The sequence below is a fragment of the Equus przewalskii genome, chromosome 3 (assembly GCF_037783145.1).
Source record: "Equus przewalskii isolate Varuska chromosome 3, EquPr2, whole genome shotgun sequence".
NCBI lineage: Eukaryota > Metazoa > Chordata > Mammalia > Perissodactyla > Equidae > Equus > Equus przewalskii.
The window spans coordinates 36,859,505-36,881,703 of record NC_091833.1 but is presented as its reverse complement, the minus strand read 5'-3'; the positions used below and the strand labels follow the sequence as shown (position 1 = coordinate 36,881,703).

At 39.0% G+C, this 22,199-nt stretch overlaps 1 protein-coding gene across 20 annotated transcripts in view; it reads right to left on the bottom strand.

Moving 5' to 3' along the window:
- Positions 1 to 22,199, bottom strand: part of SLC9B2 (solute carrier family 9 member B2) — a 60,135-nt gene that overhangs the window by 7,076 nt on the left and 30,860 nt on the right. For 6 of the 20 annotated variants that reach the window (XM_008540129.2, XM_070614107.1, XM_070614108.1 and 3 more), the window contains 7 exons: positions 21,710 to 21,852; positions 20,721 to 20,848; positions 18,856 to 19,031; positions 15,272 to 15,378; positions 12,838 to 12,987; positions 4,032 to 4,140; positions 307 to 443 (listed from right to left, as the gene is read on the bottom strand). In XM_008540129.2, the coding sequence (XP_008538351.1) occupies positions 307 to 443; positions 4,032 to 4,140; positions 12,838 to 12,987; positions 15,272 to 15,378; positions 18,856 to 19,031; positions 20,721 to 20,848; positions 21,710 to 21,852 (950 nt within the window). Of the gene's footprint in view, positions 1 to 306; positions 444 to 3,328; positions 3,453 to 4,031; positions 4,141 to 12,837; positions 12,988 to 15,271; positions 15,379 to 18,855; positions 19,032 to 20,720; positions 20,849 to 21,709; positions 21,853 to 22,199 lie in introns of all 20 variants that reach the window. The other 14 variants (XM_008540130.2, XM_070614112.1, XM_070614114.1 and 11 more) reach the window with 4 other exon arrangements.

Genomic DNA, 22,199 nt, shown 5'->3' with positions numbered 1-22,199 from the left:
GCTCTCTAGGTGATTCAGAGAGCTCTGACTGATGAAAATTCAAACTCTTCCCTCCCTCTACTACTGCTTTCTAGTAACATAGGGATGTATTGGATTTTCAGTTGTACCCTGGAGATCTAAAGAAATTTAAATGAGCCATCATATTAAAGGAATCAGCATACCAAAACTAAAACTTTTAGAGTAGATTAGTAAAAATTCTTTTCATAAATCAAACTTTAGTTACTTTTGTTCACCAAATTTGGACAAGCCCTCTTATTCAAAATTTTAAGGGATCATATTGAAATAGGAGTTAAGATCCATCATTACCTGGACAGTGGCCTTTGGAAGCCATGCAAATGAAATAAATATCTTTTCCTTTATGTTAAAACCAGCAAAACACACCATCAGAAATGTAGTCAAAATTCGTATCAGTACTGCAATACCCAGGGTGGCAACACAAAGGCCTGTAAGAAATACTCAATTTTTAGACATAACGAAATACTGGGGAAGAAATGGAATCTCCTGATTATTGACTCAAAGTTCTATCAACAGAAATAATCTAAAAACATTAAAAAATTAAAAAGACAAAAATGATTAGGCATAATTTGTCAAAACATCAATATTAAGGATCAATCAGACCATTTGTTTAAAAGAAGGTATTTGCCCTAAATTAAAGCCAGAAATTAACTAAATATATTTGAATTTCCACAAAGGAGATTTGAATGTTATTTATCTTATGCTTTATAGCAAGAACCACACTTTTTCCCATGTGTTTATTTAACAAGAATTTATTAAACTATAACTACGCATAACAGAATTTGGACTAGGTTCTGGTACCCAAACACGCATAACGTACAGACTTTGCCTCCATGAACTCCAGAGTCAGAGGAAGACAGAAACATAAAGAACCAAAAGGTGAGTGCAGTGTAAACATACCGGTAAGAGGGCACAGAAGAGGAAAAACTTAATATTTTCATCAAAGTGGTTGAGAATTCTTTACAGAGGATAAGACCAGAGGTGATATTCAAAATATTTATCAGCAAGTATGGAGGCAATCAGGCAGTCAGAAGAGAGCTGGCTGGGCACTGACCAGTCAGAATAGACACTGGCTTCTACACCTGTTTCAGCATACTGGTGTGCGCACTGACTGCCCATCACCCTGGCTGACGTGTACAGCTACTTCGTTCAGTCCTTCAGAATCCTTTGCTGATAAAGGTAAGTTCATTCTGACTTGCAAAATAAGAGATTGTGACTAGGGCAAGGCAAGCTACCGGACCTGAGAAAGGCAAAGCTAAGGTGAGTACTAGGTAATAGGGTGGTTTTTGAAAAAGTAACATTTGTTGAGTGCTTACTCTGTGCTAGGTTCTGTACTAAGCTTTAAACGCATCACTTTACTTAATCTTTACAACCTGTGGAGTAATTATTCTCACTTTACAGTTGAAAAAAAATGAAGTTCAGAAAGTACAAATAACTTTCTCAAGTTCAAGAGGCTGGTAAAACACCAGACAGACATTGCTTGATGCTCTATTGTGAATCTGCAACACGGTTTCTTTATGAAAAGGTTCTGTGGCTCTTTATTGGAGGGTATTTTTCCCAGCTTGGTAGATTTTCAAAAGTATTTGTTGCCTTAAGTACAAGATACAAAAGGGACGATCCCATTCCCAGGAGGGAGCAGTCTGGGGAGGACGATGAGGAAGCCTTGGACACACTGAGGCTCAAGTTTTGTGGGATTTACAAGTGGTGATGTCCAAGCAGCAACTGGCTATGTTGAATTCGAGATAAAGATTTTGCAATTACACAGTTTATAATCGAAGCCACTGAGTGTAGCTGAGCTCATAGAAATGACACCCAGCGTGAAGTGTAGAAATCTTTTGAAAGAACTTGGAGGAAGAGCAGCACTTAAGCCATATATAGTGTAAAGGAAGACTCAGAGGGCACTGGAAAATGTAAAAATTCAACGTAAAAAGTGTTGTAAAGAGGTCAATAGCGTCCAATGCTGCTGAGAGATCAAGTCAAGTCAAGACTGACACGTATTTCGTGTATCCAGCAATACGACCGTGGTGAGGGCAGGGCTGGTTGTGGAATGGGGCAGAAGCTGGGCTGAAATGTTCTGAGGGAGGGCATGAGAGTTGAAATGGAAAAGGGGGACACAGTTACCTCTTTAGAAAAGTTTGAAAAGAGGAAGAGAGAGAGAGAGTGGTAGGTGAGGGGGGAAGTGAAATGAAGAAGGGATATATATATATATGTATATATATTTATTCAAATTTTGACTGTGGTAAAATACACGTAAAATTTACCATCTTAACAATTTTTAAGTGTACAGTTCAGCAGCATTGTTAAACATTCACATTTTTGTGCAACCAATCTCCAGAACATTTTCATCTTGCAAAACTGAAACTCTACACCCATTAAACAGGAAGTCCCCATTTCCCCGCCTAAACCCTGGCAGCCACCGTTCTCCTTTCTGTCTTTATGAATTTGACTCCTCTGGATGCCTCATAGGAGTGGGATCATGCGGGATTTGTCTTTCTGTAACTGGCTTATTTTACCCAGTGTAATGTCCTCAGGTTCATCTATGTTGTCACATGTGTCAGAATAGAAAGATACTATTTTAAGATAGGAGAGATTAAAATCTGTTTCAATTCTGCAGAAGAGAAAGCTGTGACAAGGATATCTGAAGATGTATCAGAAAAAGGGGAGAATCTATGTGTGAGATTTAGAAGGAGGTGGCAGGGATGGGATCCCTAGTATGGATGGAATAATACTGCGATGCAAGAAAAGAAGGAAATAATGAGTACAGGTCTTTCTTGATTGACGATGGGGCTACATCCTGATAAACCAATCATAAGTTGAAAGTCAACTTTAAGTCAAAATATTGTAAGTCAAAAATACACTCTGGGCTAGCCTGGTGGCATAGTGGTTAAGTTTGCACCTGCTGCTTCAGCAGCCCAGGGTTCCCAGGCTTGGATCCCAGGTGTGGACCTAGCACCGCTGTCAAGTCATGCCGTGGTGGCATCCCACATACAAATTAGAAGAAGACTGGCACAGATGTTAGCTCAGCGACAATCTTCCTCAAGCAAAAAGAGGAAGATTGGCAACAGATGTTAGCTCAGGGCCAATCTTCCTCACCAAAAAACAAAAGAAGGAAAGAAAGAAAGAAAAGAAAGAAAGAAAGAAAAAGAAGAAAATGCATTTAATACACCTAACCTACCAAATATCATACCTTAGCCTAGCCTACCTTAAATGTACTAGGAACACTTACATTAGCCTACAGTTAGGCAATCATCCAACACAAAGCCTATTTGATAATAAAATGTTGACTATCTTATATAATTTCTTGAATACTTACTGAAACTGAGAAACAGAAAGAGTAGAAGTGTATGGGTCGTTTACCCTCATGATCCTGTGGTGACTAGAGCTGCAGCTCACTGGCGGCTGCCCAGCATCTCGAGAAAGGATCATATGGCATATCGCTAGCCGGGGAAAAGATCAAAATTCAAAATTCGAAGTATGGTTTCTAATGACTGCATATCACTTTCATACCATGGTAAAGTCAAAAAATCCTAAGTCAAACCATTGTCAGTCGGGGACCATCTGTATATGTGTACAAATTAATTTTTGAGTATGGTACTACAAGTCAACAGTTTTAATATGATGGCTTTTGAATGTATGAATGAATAAAAGAATGAATGAACAAACATTTCTATCCCATGGATACATATTATAGAACTGACTAATTATCTTTAAAATTCTGGCCCTTGATCAGGACAAGCCTAGATGAACATTCTTATCGCTGGAAAAAAATTTTAAGGCCTGCATTTTCTTGATAGTAGTTAAGAGTGACACTTTTCTTTACAAGCAACAATATTTAAGGCATAAAATTTACTGTCTTAGATTGACAAACATTCTTTTCTAACCAACTACTTAAAAGATCAGTATTAACTTTTTATATAATTGTGACAATGGGAACCACCAAATATAAACCTACTAAAGATACTACAACTGAATATAAAAAGTTGATTTTAGCAAAAACACTGCTTTGAAATTCTTACCCACAGTTTCTGGTCTGAGAGATGCAATAGATACCTCTGCTCCAATCAGTCCAAAGAGAAGGGGCTGGAAGATATCCCAGGCCACTGCAATAATCTTTTCAACCTCTGCCTAAAAGAAACACACATACACATATAGGGATTTTTATTATGTGAAGTTAGAAGATCTAAGAATTTTACTAATTTGAAATTTGAGTCAATTTGACCTGAGATAGGCTTTATCTCTGTGGCATCTATAAATAAGAAGGTAGCTAGAATACAGCAAAAAAATTGCATAAAGATACTTCTAACAGTTAAGGTATTACATAAGGTGCTTTGGTGTTGGTTTGCAAAAGGATGTTACCTATAAAGAATCTTATCAAGTCATCTCAGGAGGACTTCAACTTCTGAATACATGATGTGTGTGTCCATAACATAATACTTAGTATTACTTTATAGTTAATTTTCATTCAACAATATGATTAAAAGATCTTGTAATATTTATACATATATCTAGAAATGCACCTCATTATTGCTGCATAATAATGTATGATATGGAAGTACCATAGTTTATTCAATCATTTCTTTATTAATAGACCTTTAAGTTGTTTCCAATTTTATTTTATTATAAAAGAATACTGTTTATGATTATCTCAAATCATGCACAAAAATAAAATTCCGGTATAGTGAAGTGCTGTGCCAGTTATTAACTTATTGCCCCTTGGCTCCAAGTCCTCCTTTCAATTGTTGCTCTGCAGAAGATGGAGCCAGGGGCTGGCCCAGTGGCGGAGTAGTTAAGTTCGCGCTCTCTGCTTTGGCGGCCGCGGGTTTCGCCAGTTCGAATCCTGGTTGTGGATATGGCACAGCTCATCAAGCCACGCTGGGGTGGCATCCCGCATGCCACAACTGGAAGGACCCACAACTAAAAACACACAACTATGTACCGGGGGGCTTTGGGAGAAAAAGGAAAAATAAAATAAAAAAAAAAAGAAGATGGAGCTGGACCCTTTTAAGTCTTTCCCCTTTGCTAGCTGGACCATATTAAATTTTGCCACTAGAGGGCGCCCAAGAGATACTCCAAGAGGAAGGCACGCGGCAGGTTCGCGGCTCCTCCTAACAGGATCCTTCCGCACCGGGTCCTGCAGCCCGGGTGGCTTCTCCAGAGCCAGGCTCCTAGGGTGTAAGGCGGCCAGCAGCACTCAGCGGTCAGCAGCTGCCCCCAGCCTCCTCCTCGGGTGATTTCATAGCCAACTGCCCTGGGCAACATACCACCCCATACACCCTTAGAGGGTGGATTTCCAGCAACTTCTGCAGGCAGGGTACCACGGTGACTTCTCTGCCATCCAGTGAACCAAGGCTCTAACAAGGCTTGGATTCTCAGCCCTGGGTGCCGAAGTAGGTGGGGTGGGGTGGGGAGGTGGAAGGGGATGCTGTATCTCAGCCCTAGGGGTTTATAGCTGCTATTCCTATATTCTTTAGGGGCCTCTTTACATCTTACAAGACAATCCCCAGTATAGTTAATAATAAGCTTTCCCTATTCCAGTTACTATATGGTTTCTCATTCCTTCTAAGACCCTAATTGATATAAGTACTAACTTTATAACACACAATACAAAAACCCTTGGAAAAGATTGACATAATTGACTAGAATAAAACGAAAATATTTTGTGGCAAAAGAAACCATAAAAAAGGATAGGTGACAAATCAGGGGAAAATATCTGTACTATGTGTAACAGAATAAGGAGCAATATCCAATCAATAAGAAAAAGACATAGAACCTAATCGAAAAATGGGCAAGGCATACGCACAAGTAATTTGTACCAGAAGAAACACAAGGGCCAAAAAACATGAGATACTAAAACTCAGTAATCAGAGAAACACAAATTAAAATGATATACCATATATTTTTTTTGGGGGGGAGCCATCATATTGGAAAAAAACACTAAAAAGTTTTAATAATGTCTAGTATTTATAAGATTGTAAGGAAACTCAGCAATTGGTAGGAGAGCAAATTGATAATGCTTTTTTTGTAGGGCAATTTAGCAGTACCCTTAACAGTGTCTAAGAATTTACATTTAACAGATTTTTTCAATCAACTAATAAGAATCTATGTTTTTGAACGACATTTTAACATTTTTTTTACATCTTTTTTTAACATTTTTACACATCTAAGGATCTGTACTTCCATTTACGTACTCAGCAGTTTGACAAAGGAGGATTACATCGTTTCCCTATTTTCTTAATTTTTGTTATTTCTGGTATGTTTATTAAGGTGAAGATTCTATTTCCTCTTAGTTTATAAATGTTTAAAGACACCATATATGAGGGGGTTGGTTGATTTATTTATATAGTTCTATTCCTATATCATTATAAAGTTATGTTTTCACATCGTAAGGAATCAGATCATGACTGAGGTTCAAATTCTGCCACACACCAACTGCAAGCCACTCGCCTCTCAGCACCTAATTTTCCTCATTTGTAAAATGAGAGGTTTACATTAGATAACGTCCAAGATCCTTTATCACTTAATGACAGTGAATCGTCTGCCAAACTAAGGTCCAGTTGCCACCCTTCTACATATCTTTAAATTTTACTTTTTAATTTAGTTTTTAGAGTATATCATAGCTAAAGTTCAGACTTTAGCTGATATCCATAGTTGTAAAGAACAGAAATCAACTCTATTAATTTTAGGTTACTTAGCCTTCTGTTGCCATGACTAATGGCTTAACAGAAGTCCTCGAAAGTATTTCATGTACTGAGAACTCCAATGAAAGCAGAGGCATAATGAGTTTTCTCTATCAAATTGTTTTTATTTCTAAACTTGGACAAAGGCCACAATTTGTTTTGTTTTTTTTTGCTGAGGAAGATTCGCCCTGAGCCAACATCAGTTGCCAGTCTTCCTCTCTTTTGTATGTGAGCTGCTGTCACAGCATGGCCACTGATAGACAAGTGGTGTACATTTGCGCCTGGGAACTGAACCCAGACCACCAAAGCGGAGCATGCTGAACTTAATCACTAGACCACCAGGGCTGGCCCCACGATTTGGTTTTTGATTGTAATACTGTAGACTAATTTAATATCAGACATGGCCCTATATATTGTAAAACTTAAAGATGAGAGAGGAGCCACAATGTACCTTCTTGTGGGTTTTTTTGTAACTTCAAAACTAAAATGAATCTGTTTATAAAGAAAATGGAGGGGCTGGCCCCGTGGTGTAGTAGTTAAGTTTGGCACACTCCACTTTGGTGGCCCAGGTTTGCAGGTTCAGATCCCAGGCGTGGACCTACACCATTCATCAGCCATGCTGTGGTGGTGACCCACATACAAAGTAGAAGAAGACTGGTGCAGATGTTAGCTCAGTGACAATCTTCCCCAAGCAAAAATAAAAAGAAGAAGATTGGCAATGGATATTAGCTCAGGGTGAATCTTCCTCAGGGAAAAAAAAGAAAGAAAAAGGAGTCATCAAATAGGCTAAGTACAAAAGAAGACATGAGTTCAGAGGAATGAAGTCTGTGGTGTCCACTGAAAGTTAAGGCCACTTTACCTATCTGTATGCACCATTAGTAAGAATCTTCCAAAATGGAAATCACTTTCCATTATGGACAAAAAGAGAAAGTTAAGGGAAACAGAAGTTTCATCATGAGTTAAATATCTACTTAAGCTGACACTTCTCTTCTTAGAGAGAAGATTTCAAGATTCAGAAGATTGAAAATATATCAAGAAAAACATCCTGTAGCTGTTAAAGTCATCAGAAGAAGCACTGCATTTGAAAACAGATGAAAAATATAGATGAAAAAGGCCTTAAAAAAGTGAGTGCATTTGAATACAATAATGGCAAGATTATAAGGAAAACCAAGCAGGAAAGTATGAGATAATGTCAGAAAACTACAGGCGCAAACAAAATTTTATAAAATATTGTAGCTTGTCAAAGCATAATTCAACAACAATATAGCTACAGCACTGAGTTTACAAGTGTTTTATTTCCATTTTCCCACAAAATAGCCACAATAATTCTTTAGTGATTATTATTATTTTCTTCAGTGTACAGTTGAGGAAACTGAGTATTAGAGAAGGTAAGTGACTTGCTTGGGATTACACATCTAGACAGTAGAATCTCTGGGACTGGAATCCCAATTTCCATAGATTAAATTTTATGCTCTTTTTATTACATTGTGCTGCTCAGAGATAGTCATAAAAATTATTAGTGTTTTCTGACTAAGCACTTTGCCTTATATAGATTATTTCACTTAATCCTCCACTCTATGAAGTTGTTGCTATTATCATTCCCCACTTGAGAGATATGGAAATCGAAGACTGAGAAGTCAGATACTTTGTACATGGGCATACAGCTACTCAGGTGTAGGGCTGAGCTTAACCCAGGAAGTCTGAGTGCTCAGACCCTATGCTACACCATGGAACAAGGAGGAAAAGCAGTCCAAAACCTGGACTCATTGGTTTGGTGCCTCCAGAAGTAGGGACTTGCCTGAGTACTAAATTAGAAAAGATATGGAGAGTGTCTGCCACATAAGTGATTCAATGAAGATTTTTTTACCCTGTCTTTAGGAAATCATTTTCATATACTCAAACAGTGTGTTTTCATCCTGGCTCTGCCACTTATTAGCTTGGTGACCTTAGGCACTCTATCTACTATCTCTAGGCCTTGGTATCCTCATTTGTAAAATGGGTCTCATATCTACCTCTCAAGGTTATTGCAAAGAATAAATGAGATAACATAGGTAAGATTTCACTAGGAAAGAAATCTTTAAGAAAAAATAAACTGAGGAAAGGTCATAATAAGAGATTGATAGATCGGACCACATGAAACTATAAGATATTTGTGTGTTAAAAATGAACAATAAAAAAAGGTACCAAGGGCTAATATCATATATATAATCAGTACATTCAACTTTAGGAGATAATGGACAAAAAACCTATCAAAGAAAAAGAAAAAATACAAATAGCTAAATATATGAAAAAGCATTCAATTTTATTGTTAAGCAAGGAGGCATAAAACAAAAAAAGATACCACTTTTGACTATCAGTAAGGATAAAAATTAAAAACAATAATATTCTAAGGCAGTGTTTCACAAAGTGTGGTCCCCAGGGAAGCAGCATCAGCATCACCTGGTAACTGATCAGAAGTGCACATTCTCAGGCCCCACCGTAGTCTAACTAAATCAGAAATTCGGGAGTGGAGTCCACAAGTCCAATTTAACAAGACTTCCAGGTGGTGCTAAAGTTGGATAAACATTATTCTAAGCTGATGACGATGTAATGAGATAGGTACCTCACATATTACTGGTGGAAAAGTAAATGGATACAACTCTAGAAAGCAACCAGTTTGGTAATACGTGTCAAAAACCTAAAAATGTTCATGTTATTTGACCCCAAAAATTTAGCATTAAGAATCTGCCCTAAGGAAACGATATTGGATTTCAGCATAATTTAAAATAGCAGAGACTGGTTTTAAAAAGCTTATGGTGCATCCACGTGTGTGTGTGTGTGTGTGTAAAGAGACATACATAGGAGATTAACCAGAGGTAAATATGAAAAAAAAAGCTGTCAGTTCTCTCTCTGGGTTTTGGGATTACATTGATCTTCTATGTAATCAGCCAGGCTGCTGGCAATTCAGGCAAAGTTATGGCAAATGCAGAAAAACAGATGATTTGTTTGGTTTATAACGGTCTTTTCTACATGACTCACATCCTAGTTTTCTGAAGAATCGTGTAACCGGAACTGGCCGGGCCCCCTCCCTTGTCTTCTGCGCAAGTGGCTCACGTCCACTTGCGGTGGGCACCCGTCTTCCCCTCGACGTCTGTTGCTAAAACTACTCTTTTATGTTCTATTCCAAATGATATGGTTCCTTTTCACTGTTTATTTTTTTATCCTATCATTTATTAATTTACAAACAATCTTAAATTGCAAAGTTTAGAAGTATAATGTTTTTAATACACTTGCTATATGTTATTCGAATAGATGTCAAAACATAAAAACGTGCCCTGCACAATGATGGTATATTCTGGTCACTTTGGAGTCGATAAACCTGAGGTTAAATCCCAGTGCCACTTTCTAATTTTGTGACCTTGGACATGTTATTTAAGTCCTTCTGACTTACAGTCTCTATAAAATGTAAATGGTAATATTTTTTCAAAGGTTTTTTTGATGAGAATAAATGAGAATATCCCCTCAGTGGCTAGCACAGGGCCATACGGAGTGGCAATAAAAATTGATTAATTCTCTTCCCTCTTTTCACCCATGACAGTATAATATAATGAGTTGGTTGTAATTTTTGAAGACTTTTAAACAAGTGACAACAGAAAGCATTTACCTATAAAATTCAATTTGAAGAAACTTACTACAAGCATATTTGAGAATTTTCCTGTTGAATAAATGAAAGGAAATAAACCAAAATAGTTTACAGAGCTGTTGGCTTTAGGTGGAGAAATTACAAATCATTTTTTTCTTTCCTTTTATCTGACTTTTAAAAAATTTTTCAAAGTTCTACAATAAGCATATACCGCTTTCATACTCAGAAATCAAATAAACTTTATTCTAAACAATAGTCTCTTTGGTAATTTATTTTTTTAAATGCTAAAAAAGGTTACCAATAAAAAGTGAAGGGACAGTTTGTAAAATGCTAATGTCAGGCAAGCTCCCAGATGCTCGACAAGGGTCACAGTGCACACACAGTGGCATGCCTTCACGGAGTGAAGACTGCGAGCTCTGTCCCGGACAAGGGGGCCAGAGTGCTCCGAGAGCAGTGCGCAGCCCAGGCAGGATGGAAGGCACTCAGCAGTGAGTGCTCAGCGAGGAGCCAGGGAGCTGAGATCAGACCCGAGACTGAAAGCAATGTGTGATCACCTGCCTCGGCCTGCAAGGAAAGTGAAGCCACGGAAAAGCAAATTTTGACAAGAGCAAATGTTTACAAGAGATGAGGGATGATAAGAGGACCCAATTTATACTGGGAAGTTTATGTTTTAGCTTTCCTCTTGTCAGATGTTAAGTTACTTGAAATCACAAAGGAGAATTTAATAATACGGGTGCTGCTAAGGAAAAAAAAGTAGACCTGAAATAAGCCTTACAGCCAAGCCTCCCCAGGAGGACGCAGCAGCCCTGGGCCCATGCAGTGCCTGCAGCAGGGCTCTGCAGAGCCTTGCTCCTTGCCTGCAAAGCCCAATCCACTGCGGCCTGCTTTCCTGGGGCCTCAGTCCTTTATCTACACAAGGCTCCAGGCAGCCCCACCAATCCACCCTCCTCTACAGCAAAGGGATGCCCAGCTGCACATGTCCTGCCTCCCGAGTGAAAGCCTCCAACGGAGTGCCATGTGCCCACAGTGAAGCCCTGCCTCTACAGACCTCTGCAGAGACCGCTCACCTGCAGGGCACTGCACACCCAACCTCAGGACTGATAATCAACATATATTTTTCATGTAGTATTATTTTAAGCTGAATTATTTTGAACAGTTGTCTTCGGTTTTCCCAAATGATATATGTGTATTTAGTTTAGGTCACCTACATCTAATTTCTTCATGAAGCAGAATAGTATATGATCCTCTCAAGTTCAAATCCATAAAAATGTATCTTGAAATTAAATAAATGGCAACCAGCTAATTTCCATAATACACATAAAGGAAATGAATAATTTTAATGATCTTGAAAGTCAGTAAGAAAAACAGACAATCATAAAAAATGGGCACAGGCTTTTGAATAAACTGGCTAGTAAATATATGACAAGATGATTAGCTCCACTTGTAAAGAAATACAAATCAGATCAATAATGAGAAACATTTTTCACCTGTCAGATTAGCAAAATATCTAAAGATTGAAAGTACACAGATCAGAAAAACAGATCCTTTCACAAACTGTTGGTGGGAATATAAATTGGTACTGCTGTTTAAGAGGGCAACTCGAGGGGCTGGCTGCGTGGCTGAGTGGTTAAGTTCATGCACTCTGCTTTGGCGGCCTGGGTTCACCAGTTTGGATCCTGGGCACAGACCTACTACACACCGCTTGTCAGGCCATGTTGTGGCAGCATCCCACATAGAAGAACTAGAATGACCTACAACTAGGATATATAACTATGTACTGGGGCTTTGGGGAGGAAAAAAAGAGGAAGATTGGCAATAGCTGTTAGCTCAGGGCCAATCTTCCTCACCAAAAAATTTTTAAAAAGCATATGTTAAAAAAAGGGCAAATTGATACTATCAAAAGTATCAATGTGCATACTCTTTCATAGAGAAATCCTATTTCTAGAAATTAATCCTATAGATACACTCAAAGATATGCTATATTTTGTTGATTTTAAGAAACACACTTTTTCATTTCTGAAATTAGGAAGTGATGTCATAGTTTAATTGGCAGCATTCTTTTTCTCTCTTGGTGGCATGTAAAATAATGGTGCTTCTTAGACTTGATAGTGTCTTAGAGTTTAGGAAATATGGTATATGCAAGGATATTTTATTGATGCACTTTTTGTCTTGGCAGAAAACTAGAAACAATTTAAATGTCTGTTAAATTAAATTTAGGCAGGAAACTGGTTAAATAAAGTACAGTACAGCTATACAATGCAATACTCTGCAACCCTTACAAAGAATAAGGGAGGCATCATGGAAATATGACCACGATACATTTTAAGTAAAAACATCAAGTTATAGATTGGTATGTAACAGGAAAAAAGGAAGTGTATGTGTGCATTTGGGCATACATTTGTATATGTACAGAAAATAGCTCTTATGATTAATTTTATTAACTTGATATTATGAAAGTATCTGGAAAAAAACTAATCTAATCAGAAAGTAGTCATGAGAAGAAGAACTTAAAATGAAATTCACCTTTTCACTGCTCCATCCCATGCCTGCAAGGAAAGCCATGAGCAACGTACACAGTCCTCCTGACCCAGGGAAACCAAGATACACACTGCTGAACACCGACAGCACAGACAGCCCCAAAACAAGGCACGCCCGCTTCCATACAAGTTTGTCCTTGAGGAGAAAAAACGTGGATTAGCTCAATTATTTCATAGAACTGATTTTTAATTATTGATTTTTCCATATTCAGGACTTAGTAGAAAATAAAAATGTCTGTATCTGTGCACATAAATGTATGACATAACATTTACTTTCTTTTCCTTAACAAAAGTAGAGTTAGCATGTGTACAAACGCAGCTTCCCCGTTCAGGAACCTCAGTGAGCCTCCTCTGAAGTCATTGACGCAGAAGTCCGCAGGGCTGAACGGAGCAGCAGAAAAGAGTGTGTGGGCTTTGGAAGTGGACAAATTAGGGTTAAAATGCAAGCTCTTTCCCACCATTGGCTATGCAGTGGCCATATTACTTAGCCTCTCCAAGCTTTGTTTCCTCCTCCTTGAAAGCAGTTACATCATGGGGTTTTTGTGAAGCTTAAAGATATGATATCTCTATTATTTTTAGGTTCTCTATTTACTCTTTAAAGATTTTATTTTTTCCTTTTTCTCCCCAAAGCCCCCCGGTACATAGTTGTGTATTCTTCGTTGTGGGTTCTTCTAGTTGTGGCATGTGGGACGCTGCCTCAGCGTGGTCTGATGAGCAGTGCCATGTCCGCGCCCAGGATTCGAACTAACGAAACACTGGGCTGCGGGAACTTAACCACTCGGCCACGGGGCCAGCACCTCTATTTACTCTTTAACGTGATGCTCTCCAGTTCTTCTTTCTAAATCTTTGAATACCAAGAAACTCTACGTGGCTGTAGACTGAGAGGAGTCTGTGGTGTTGATTTTTAAAGTCTAAGCAATGTGTACCTCTCCTTCGTTACTCGTCCCTGTTTGGCCTTTAAACTTCTTGACTGCTTTAGAAGGCAGCAGGCCCTTAGAAGGGTTCGACTGGAAGCGCACAGGCCCTGGCAGTGGATGAACTGAGTTCATTCCCAGCTCTACGGCGTTCTAGCTACGTGACCGTGTTTAAGTCACCTCTGCCTGAGCTCAGCAGTGAAATGGTCATATTAAAGGTATTCTCTTCATGGGTTATTGTGTGGATTGACTAGATCAGCGCTTCCCAACAGAACGATCAGTGATGCTGGAAATTTCTATGTCTGTACTGTCTCTGGAAATGTCCTGTGTCTGCTGGAGCCGCATGTAGACAGTCGCTGCCCTGATGAGCACAGCGGGACTTTACTCAACTCACCTGTCATTTTATACACAGTAAGCAACAAAATGTAAGCCATCATTTTTCTTTGTACTTTGTTGCATAATTAGAAAATCCTTGAATTTTCTTTTATGCATTCATAAAATCTTTTACAGACTATTTTACTTGGAGTTTTTTTGCAGCACAATAAAAATTCAAATCAACATATATTCTAATAATGCAAATATTAATTTTCTTAATTAAACTTTTACTTCAGTTAAGATTTGAATTCCATTCAAAATACTCTGAAATCTCAAAATAATGCCAATTCTTTTAGAAAAGAAAAGATTTTTATGTGTTTATCTATCAGAAGAGACTAAAGAGGGTAAAGGAAAACAAACAAGCCTTTGTTTCTCATTAAGAATCACAATGTACAGTAAAGAACTTCAATCTGCTCGGTGAGAAAGAGACTATATTTTAATGAAATGTTAAGGTCTATCTATTTGATAGTATTAGAATCTAAGGTATTTTGACACTAAAACCGTGGGCCCAAAGAACCGTTTGATATCTTGATTTAGTTAAGTATTATGAATAATAATAAAAATAAAAAATAAATTAATTAAAAAAATAAGACTTGCGGGGCTGGCTGGGTGGCGCAGTGGTTAAGCTCGCACGTTCCACTTCGGCAGCCCATGGTTGGCCAGTTCGGATCCCAGGTGCAACCTATGCACTGCTTGTCCAGCCATGCTGTGGCAGGCGTCCCACATATAAAGTAGAGGAAGATGGGTACGGATGTTAGCTCAGGGCCAGTCTTCCTCAGCAAAAAGAGGAGGATTGGCAGCAGATGTTAGCTCAGGGCTAATCTTTCCTCAAAAAAATGAAAATAAAAATAAGACTTGCATATCCTATTAGTTTGGAATTCATGTTATTTTACAGTGCAAGCTGAAGTGTACAGAATATAAATAGGAGAAGAAAATCCCAGGACTGCATTAACATCTTCAAGGTTTAGCTGTCTTCCTAAGCCTCACAGACAGCACTGACAGAGCAGCAAGCAGTTTTAAAATGGGGGTCATTTGCTAAATCACGTCCTTCACATGGCTCTGAGGGAGTGTTCCAGAATGTTTTCCCGTGACATTTTAGAGCACGACTTTCCCACAGATGGTTTCCTTTACCTGGTCGCTGCTTGGGAAGTACTGAATAAAAAATCCAAGAAGAGCCCCAGCTGCCACACCAATTACTACCTCCAAAATGCCTCTGAGGACATTAAAAACCGTGGAACCTTAAACACACATAAAAAAAATCTTCAGTCAGAACTCTAAATCCATAAATACAAAGACTTTACTTCAATCATCACACAAAGCATCTGCTTACACAGAAGGAAAAGTTTACAGATATTTCCTGCTCTCCACAGTCTTAAATATATGTGACTTAAAATGTCTAATAAAATGGGCCTATCTTATAAGAAAGGTATGCATTATTAGAGATAAACTTCAAAATAGGCATAAACTATGATTTGTGCACTTTTTTGTACATTTACTTCAAAAAACTTTACCTAAAGGGCCTAAGAAAATATGAAAGATAAATTTCATGATTCAGAGCTAATTGGTATGATATGCATAGGCTGGGTGAGTAGACTGATCTAGTTTTCAAACAGCCATTTAATAGCCTGATTTTTTTGTGTGTGAGGAAGGTTGGCCCTGACCTAACATCCGTTGCCAATCTTCCTCTTTTTGCTTGAGGAAGATTGTCGCCGAGCTAACATCTGTGCCAGTCTTCCTCTATTTTATGTGGGACACCGCCACAGCATGGCTTGAAGAGCAGCGCTAGGTCCGTGCCTGGGATCTGAACCCGCGAATCCTGGGCCACTGAGGCAGAGCACACGAACTTAAACCATTACCCCACAGGGCTGGCCCTACGAGCCTGATTTTAAAATAACAAATGTACACTGATTTTAGTAGGTTTGATATGTATAGAATACAGGAACTTAATTTGAGAATTAAAATCAAGAATCTTTTCTTACTATGATGAGTGTAAAGGACTCATTCCTTCTTGAATGTTTATTCTAAAAGCAAACTGAAAACAAATTATTTTTGAAATTGCTCTTAGAAGAATCTTTATTTCTTACTCAGCTTCTTTGAAATAATAGAGAGGTAAGTAGAACCAATATTTTCCCCCATATCATACAGAACTTAGGAAACGTTAATTAAAAAAACTTTGTGAACACATTGTGCAGAAAATTATATTAAAGTTGCTCAAAGGGGCCGGCCCAGTGGTGCAATGGTTAAGTTCACACATTCCGCTTTGGCGGCCAGGGTTTGGCAGTTTGGATCCCGGGTGCAGACATGGCACCACTTGGCAAGCCATGCTGTGGTAGGCGTCCCACATATAAAGTAGAGGAAGATGGGCAAGGATGTTAGCTCAGGGCCAGCCTTCCTCAGCAAAAAAGGGGATTGGCAGCAGATGTTAGCTCAGGGCTAATCTTCCTTAAAAAAACAAAAAAAGTTGTTCAACACATAAAGCCCTTCTTCACACACTATTCTAAGAAAAAATGTACTAACTAGTTATTGTGGGTTTTTGTTATTGTGGTTTAGAGTACACAATATGTCACCCCAAATATGCCACTGGGGCATAAGGATTATTCTGAGTTGAAGGCAATTGAGAAGAAGCAGATATAAGAAAAGCTCTCTGCCCTCTCACTATTTGCCCAAAAGCAGGACATAAATTCATAAAGGTGTCCCCTCTCCTTTTTACCAGGAAGGACAGAAGTTAATCACTGAGACAACTTGGGACACTTATGGGCCCTTATCAGCCCCAAGACAGCACCAGAGGAATTCACATCACAAACTTTGCTAAAACAAGCCCTTATCTACCGTTAGGTCCCCATATGTTTCTTTTCCCACAATTTGCTGCCTCTAGAAGCTCAAAGCTCCTTTATCTTGTGCTTCTCCACATAATTATTGTTCTTTGCTAAAATCCTGAACAAGCCCAAATTCTGACCGCTCCTTTGACTTACTCATCTTTGAGGTCTTGTGTAAGCACAATGCACACGTTAATAAACTGTTTTTCTCTTGTTAGTCTGTCTCTTGTCAGTCTGATTACAGGGCCCCAGTCAACGAACCTAATGTGGGAAACGGTTTTTCCTCCCCTACAGTTTCAATTATCTCTTGTATTTAAAAAAATGATTACCTCTGTAGTAGTTTTATTTAGCTAGGACAGCTCTCTATTAGGTAATAGTGTGACTGTCAAAAACATTTATCTGTGATAATAGTATACGTCGCAAGATATTACAGTAAATAATTTACTATAAATGTGTAGAAAGTAACTAACCACTTTCAGTTGCCCGTATAGTAAGATTGTTTAAAAGAAAAAAAGACTTCTTGGGCCCCACCTCTGAAAATTCTGATGCAGTAAGTCTGGCCGGGCCTGGGATCCACATTTTAAAGAGGCTCCAGGTAGCTCCTATCCAGATGGTCTAAGGACTGCATTTAGTAGGGCAGGGCAGAGGGTACAGAGTATTGTCAAGTAGGAAGGTTCTTCAGGCTAGCCCCACCCCCACCCCCACCCCTCAGATTATGAAAACCCCAGCAGCCGCTCCCCACGGCCCTCCCTACCCTGCTCCTGTGTGATTTTAACGCAAACTCTGTTGCTCTAAAGCTGTGGTTTCCATTCCCAAAGATTATGATTTAAGTGGCCTAAGGTAGGGCCCACATATGAGTATTTTTAAAAAGTTCCCAGGTAATTATAGTGTGCAGCTGAGGCTGAGAACTATTGTTTTAAAGGTGTATACCAGGAAGCAGGGAGAATGTATGATTGGACAGGTACAGTAGAGTTAAAATAGAGATAAGGGTGTAGATTCGACCTAATTGGTAATAGAGAATCCTCACTGGTGCTTGAACAAGAAAGTAAGACTATAAAAACAATGCTTTGAGAAGATTAATTCACCAGTGATACACGGTGGGGACTAGATGTAAGGCAACTTCAGGGTGTGGGAAGAGGTGAAGTACTAGGTAATTGGCATACGTCAACTATAGTCATAAAATGGGAGGATAACCATGGGGCAGAGAGACTGAGAACACAAGACTTTCGAAGGTGTGTTCCCACTAAATAATCTGAAGCTAAACTTAGCCCACAATTACATTTTGTCAATAATATGAAATTGCAAATCTTATCTTCCAGTCTTGAAAACAGATTAAAAAGTGAACTTAAATGTGTGCTGTCCCAAAGGATAATAAAGGTGTTGAATAACAGTAGGGAAAAAATGCCTTTAGTTCCTGTTTTATTACTACTTAAAACAAAATATGTCTATATCAGACAGTTATTAAGTATTAATAAGATACACATTAAAATAATTATTTCCCCTAAAATGTTAAAGACGAGAGAACAGAAACTGTCCCTCCCACTTGGACTACTTTGTCCTTTGTGCTCACTGAAACACCTGCTCACCCTCCGTGCGCAGTCTCGGAGGCTGACCCTCCCGGGTGGCTGCATGCAGAAGCTGTTCTCCTTCTTTCGACTTTGCTCTTTTGAAGCCCCCTCACGCACCTACCACAGTACTTGAGCATTTTCTATTTAGAGGGTGAAGGCAGTAAAGACAAGAAGCCACTGGTTCCTCCTTAGGTATAGCACTCACTCTTGGAGTTGCTTTTTCTATTTTAATTTGCCTTAATCAATTATCAAGGAAATATGCCACACTCACAACATCATATCTATGTCGCTAGAGCATAAGAGAACAGCACACATGAACTGATCAGTTTACCTGTGGAAAAGGCCATGCCCAAGCACGTGTTGAAGCCAGTGATGGCCAGAATGTCATCAAAGCTGCCAGCAGCCATGAGTAAGGTCGGGACACCTTTTTCAACACCATAGCCCCCTTCCTGCAAAAGGAGCATTGAAGGTACCACCACAGCTGGAGACACAGCACCTAAGACAAAACTAAGCAGGCAGCACTTTAAATATTTATGATAGCATCTTATTCATTATTACTATTATTAGTGAAATTATAATAACCTCCACTCTTTCAGAGGTTACACTTTAGACAATTACAGTCTTTCAAAGGCAGTGAAGTCCCAAACAGAAACACACGCACACCTACAAGTTCTACAGAACACTTCTTCTGAGTGTGGCCATGGACAACTTGCGTTGGGACTACGCAGCCTGTCTGAAATCTGTATTTACGGCTGGTCTGGAAGACCTAATGGGGTGAGGCCCCAGGAATCTGCCTTCTATCTAAACAAAACATCCACGGCATGAGGTTTGAAAAACACGGCCACGGACTTTTTGGATTGGAATCCAGTGATGCGAGGCCTTCTATCAGGACCTGGCATATAAAAATCAGACAACAGATTAGAAGAGGAAGGCCATAGTGACAGTAACAGTGACATTGATAACGGCAGCAGTAGGATAGCAGCAAGCATTTATGAAGCTCACTATGTACCTAACACCATTTTAAGCACTTCACATATATTAACTAATTTAATCCTCACAACCACCCTATGAGGTAGCTACAATCATTATCTTTGTTTTGCAAATGAGGAAATGGAGGCACAAAGAGATTAGGTAATTTGCCGAAGATCACATACTGGAAAGTCAGAGCCGAGATTTGAATCTAGGCAGTATAGCTCGAGAGTCTTAACCGTGAGAAGTAAGTAGTTCTTACTTCTTGCCTACTTATCAGCACCAAATTATTATTATTTTTTTTAAAGATTGGCACCTGTGCTAACATCTGTTGCCAATCTTTTCTTTTTTCTCCCCAAAGCCCCCCAGTACATAGTTGTAGATTGTAGTTGTGAGTGCCTCAGGCTGTGCTATATGGGACGCCAATGCCACCTCAACATGAGCCGTGGGGCTGGCCCCAACACCAAATTCTTACCAAGTACTTTCATATTTATTTACTTCTTATGGCTCTTAAATCTTAGAAGTAGGAACCGGGGGCTGTCCCAGTGGCACAGTGGTTGACTTCATGTGCTCTGCTTCGGCGGCCCAGAGTTTGCTGGTTCAGATCCTGGTGTGGACCTATATACTGCTCATCAAGCCATGCTGTGGTGGCATCCCACATAGAAGAACTAGAAGGATTTACAACTAGGATATACAACTATATCCTGGGCCTTTGGGGAGAAAAAAAAAGAAAAGAGGAAGCTTGGGAACAGATGTTAGCTCAGGGCCAATCTTCCTCACCAAAAAAGAAGAAGAAGAAGAAGAAGAAAGAACTAACAGCAGGAGGAAAATACAGCAGAACAGATAATCATAAGAGCCTGGTGAAAGGAGGAGGAGGCCTGTGCTAGGTGTGGATCACTGTTGAGCATTCGTTATCCTTTGTATGGACTTTGAGGAGAGATCTGGCATCTCTCACTGGCATGGAATCAGGCGTAGTAAAAGTCTATTACTTCCTCAATAGTTTAAATTATTATAAAACTGTCAAAGTTAGCACCTACAAAGACATACACTATATTTTGAAGTTATAATGTTTATATGCTGGTATATTAATAGTCATAATATTATGCTGGAATATCTGTATTGTATTTTCTGATATCCTTAAGAAAATATTATGCATTCACTTGTATAGCGTCAGAGAAAGTCCTAAATGTCCGTGTGTATTTTCATACGACAAAGAAAAATCATTACCCCAGTATAAATCCCCATTGCCACGGCAAACCCATTAGGAAGTGGGCAAGAAGAGCAGATGAGCATGCCTCCACAAGACAGGGACCCATGGCTAATCTTACACAGACACCCTTCAGCTTCCTCAGGGCCTGAAATATAAAAATAGACATACGAAATAACCCTCTAAAGACACACAGAGAGAATGACATTAAATGCTTTTTCTTCAGTGTTCAGACTGTCTGGATCATCCATCATGAATTTTCCAGGTAGTGAGTTTTATTTAACAAACATTTCAGTGTTCTAAGTGTTTTAGAGTTGGCTTATTAGTCCTCATAGCAACCTATGACACAGGGGATAATATTATCATCATTGTTTAGATTTTCTCATCCAAAAAGGCACAAGTTAAAGCTGTTCTCCAAGATCATGAAATTAGTGAGTGGTGGAGCTTGGTTTGAGCTCGGCCAGGCTGCTTTCAGAGTCTGTGCTCATAACCTCCACACTAGCTGATCTAACCGTCTCGGTGTTGGCCATATGTATAATTTGTGGCCCCAAAATGAACCTGATGTAAAGGCAATCCTCAAGAACATTCATTCCTGCTTTCAAAAGCAAACACGAAAAAAGCACACTTTGAGACTCATTCTGTATGCTAGGCAGTTTTCTGAGCCAGCATAGTTAGCCCTAAACACTCGTATAGGGCTGTCCACACCAAAAATATGATGTCTTCTCTCTCACAACCCTTATTTATAACTACGGCCTGTATCTCTGTCAGAGAAAAGGGGAGCCTTTATTCTTGGTGCTGTCCCTAGATAGACAGTAACTCCACCTTTCTCCAAGAGAGAGTATGGGAACATCTTTTGGGGACAGTCCTGTATGAAATAAATTTCATTCTGTCGTTCTGAATGCTGTGCAAAGTGTCCACATCCATTTCCTAAAGCTCAGTCATTCTAAATACTTGCAATATTGGAAGAACAAAATTCCAAGTCAATAATTAGAAATTTATACTTCAATACCTGTGGATCAAGCCCAAGGCCAGCACGAACCAATATGACAGACAGTGCTATGCTTCTCAAAGCGGAAGACCACTTGTGCTTGATCTGTACATTATCATTGACGACAGGGATATTTCTGATGAGAAACCCAGCAAGCAGCATGCCTGGGATGGAGAAATCAAACAAATCTTTAGTTTTCAAATACAGAAAATATTTTCAGTACTTTAGATGTAGAAGAGACTATCCCAGGATTATAATCCCAGGAACCACTTCTTTTATGCTTAGTCCTTAGATGAAATTATGTCAAACTTTTAATGAAAAAAAAAATTACAGGAGCTAAGAAAAGGCTTTAATATGCAGATAAAAATGAAAGATTAGAATAATTAATAATTCATTAATAATTGAACCTGAAAGGGAGAAACAGGATGTAGTATTTGGGTAGAAAGTATGATCAAATTCTGAATATAAAATGTTTTAATACAAGGCCCAATTCAGTCATCTCTTTGTATGC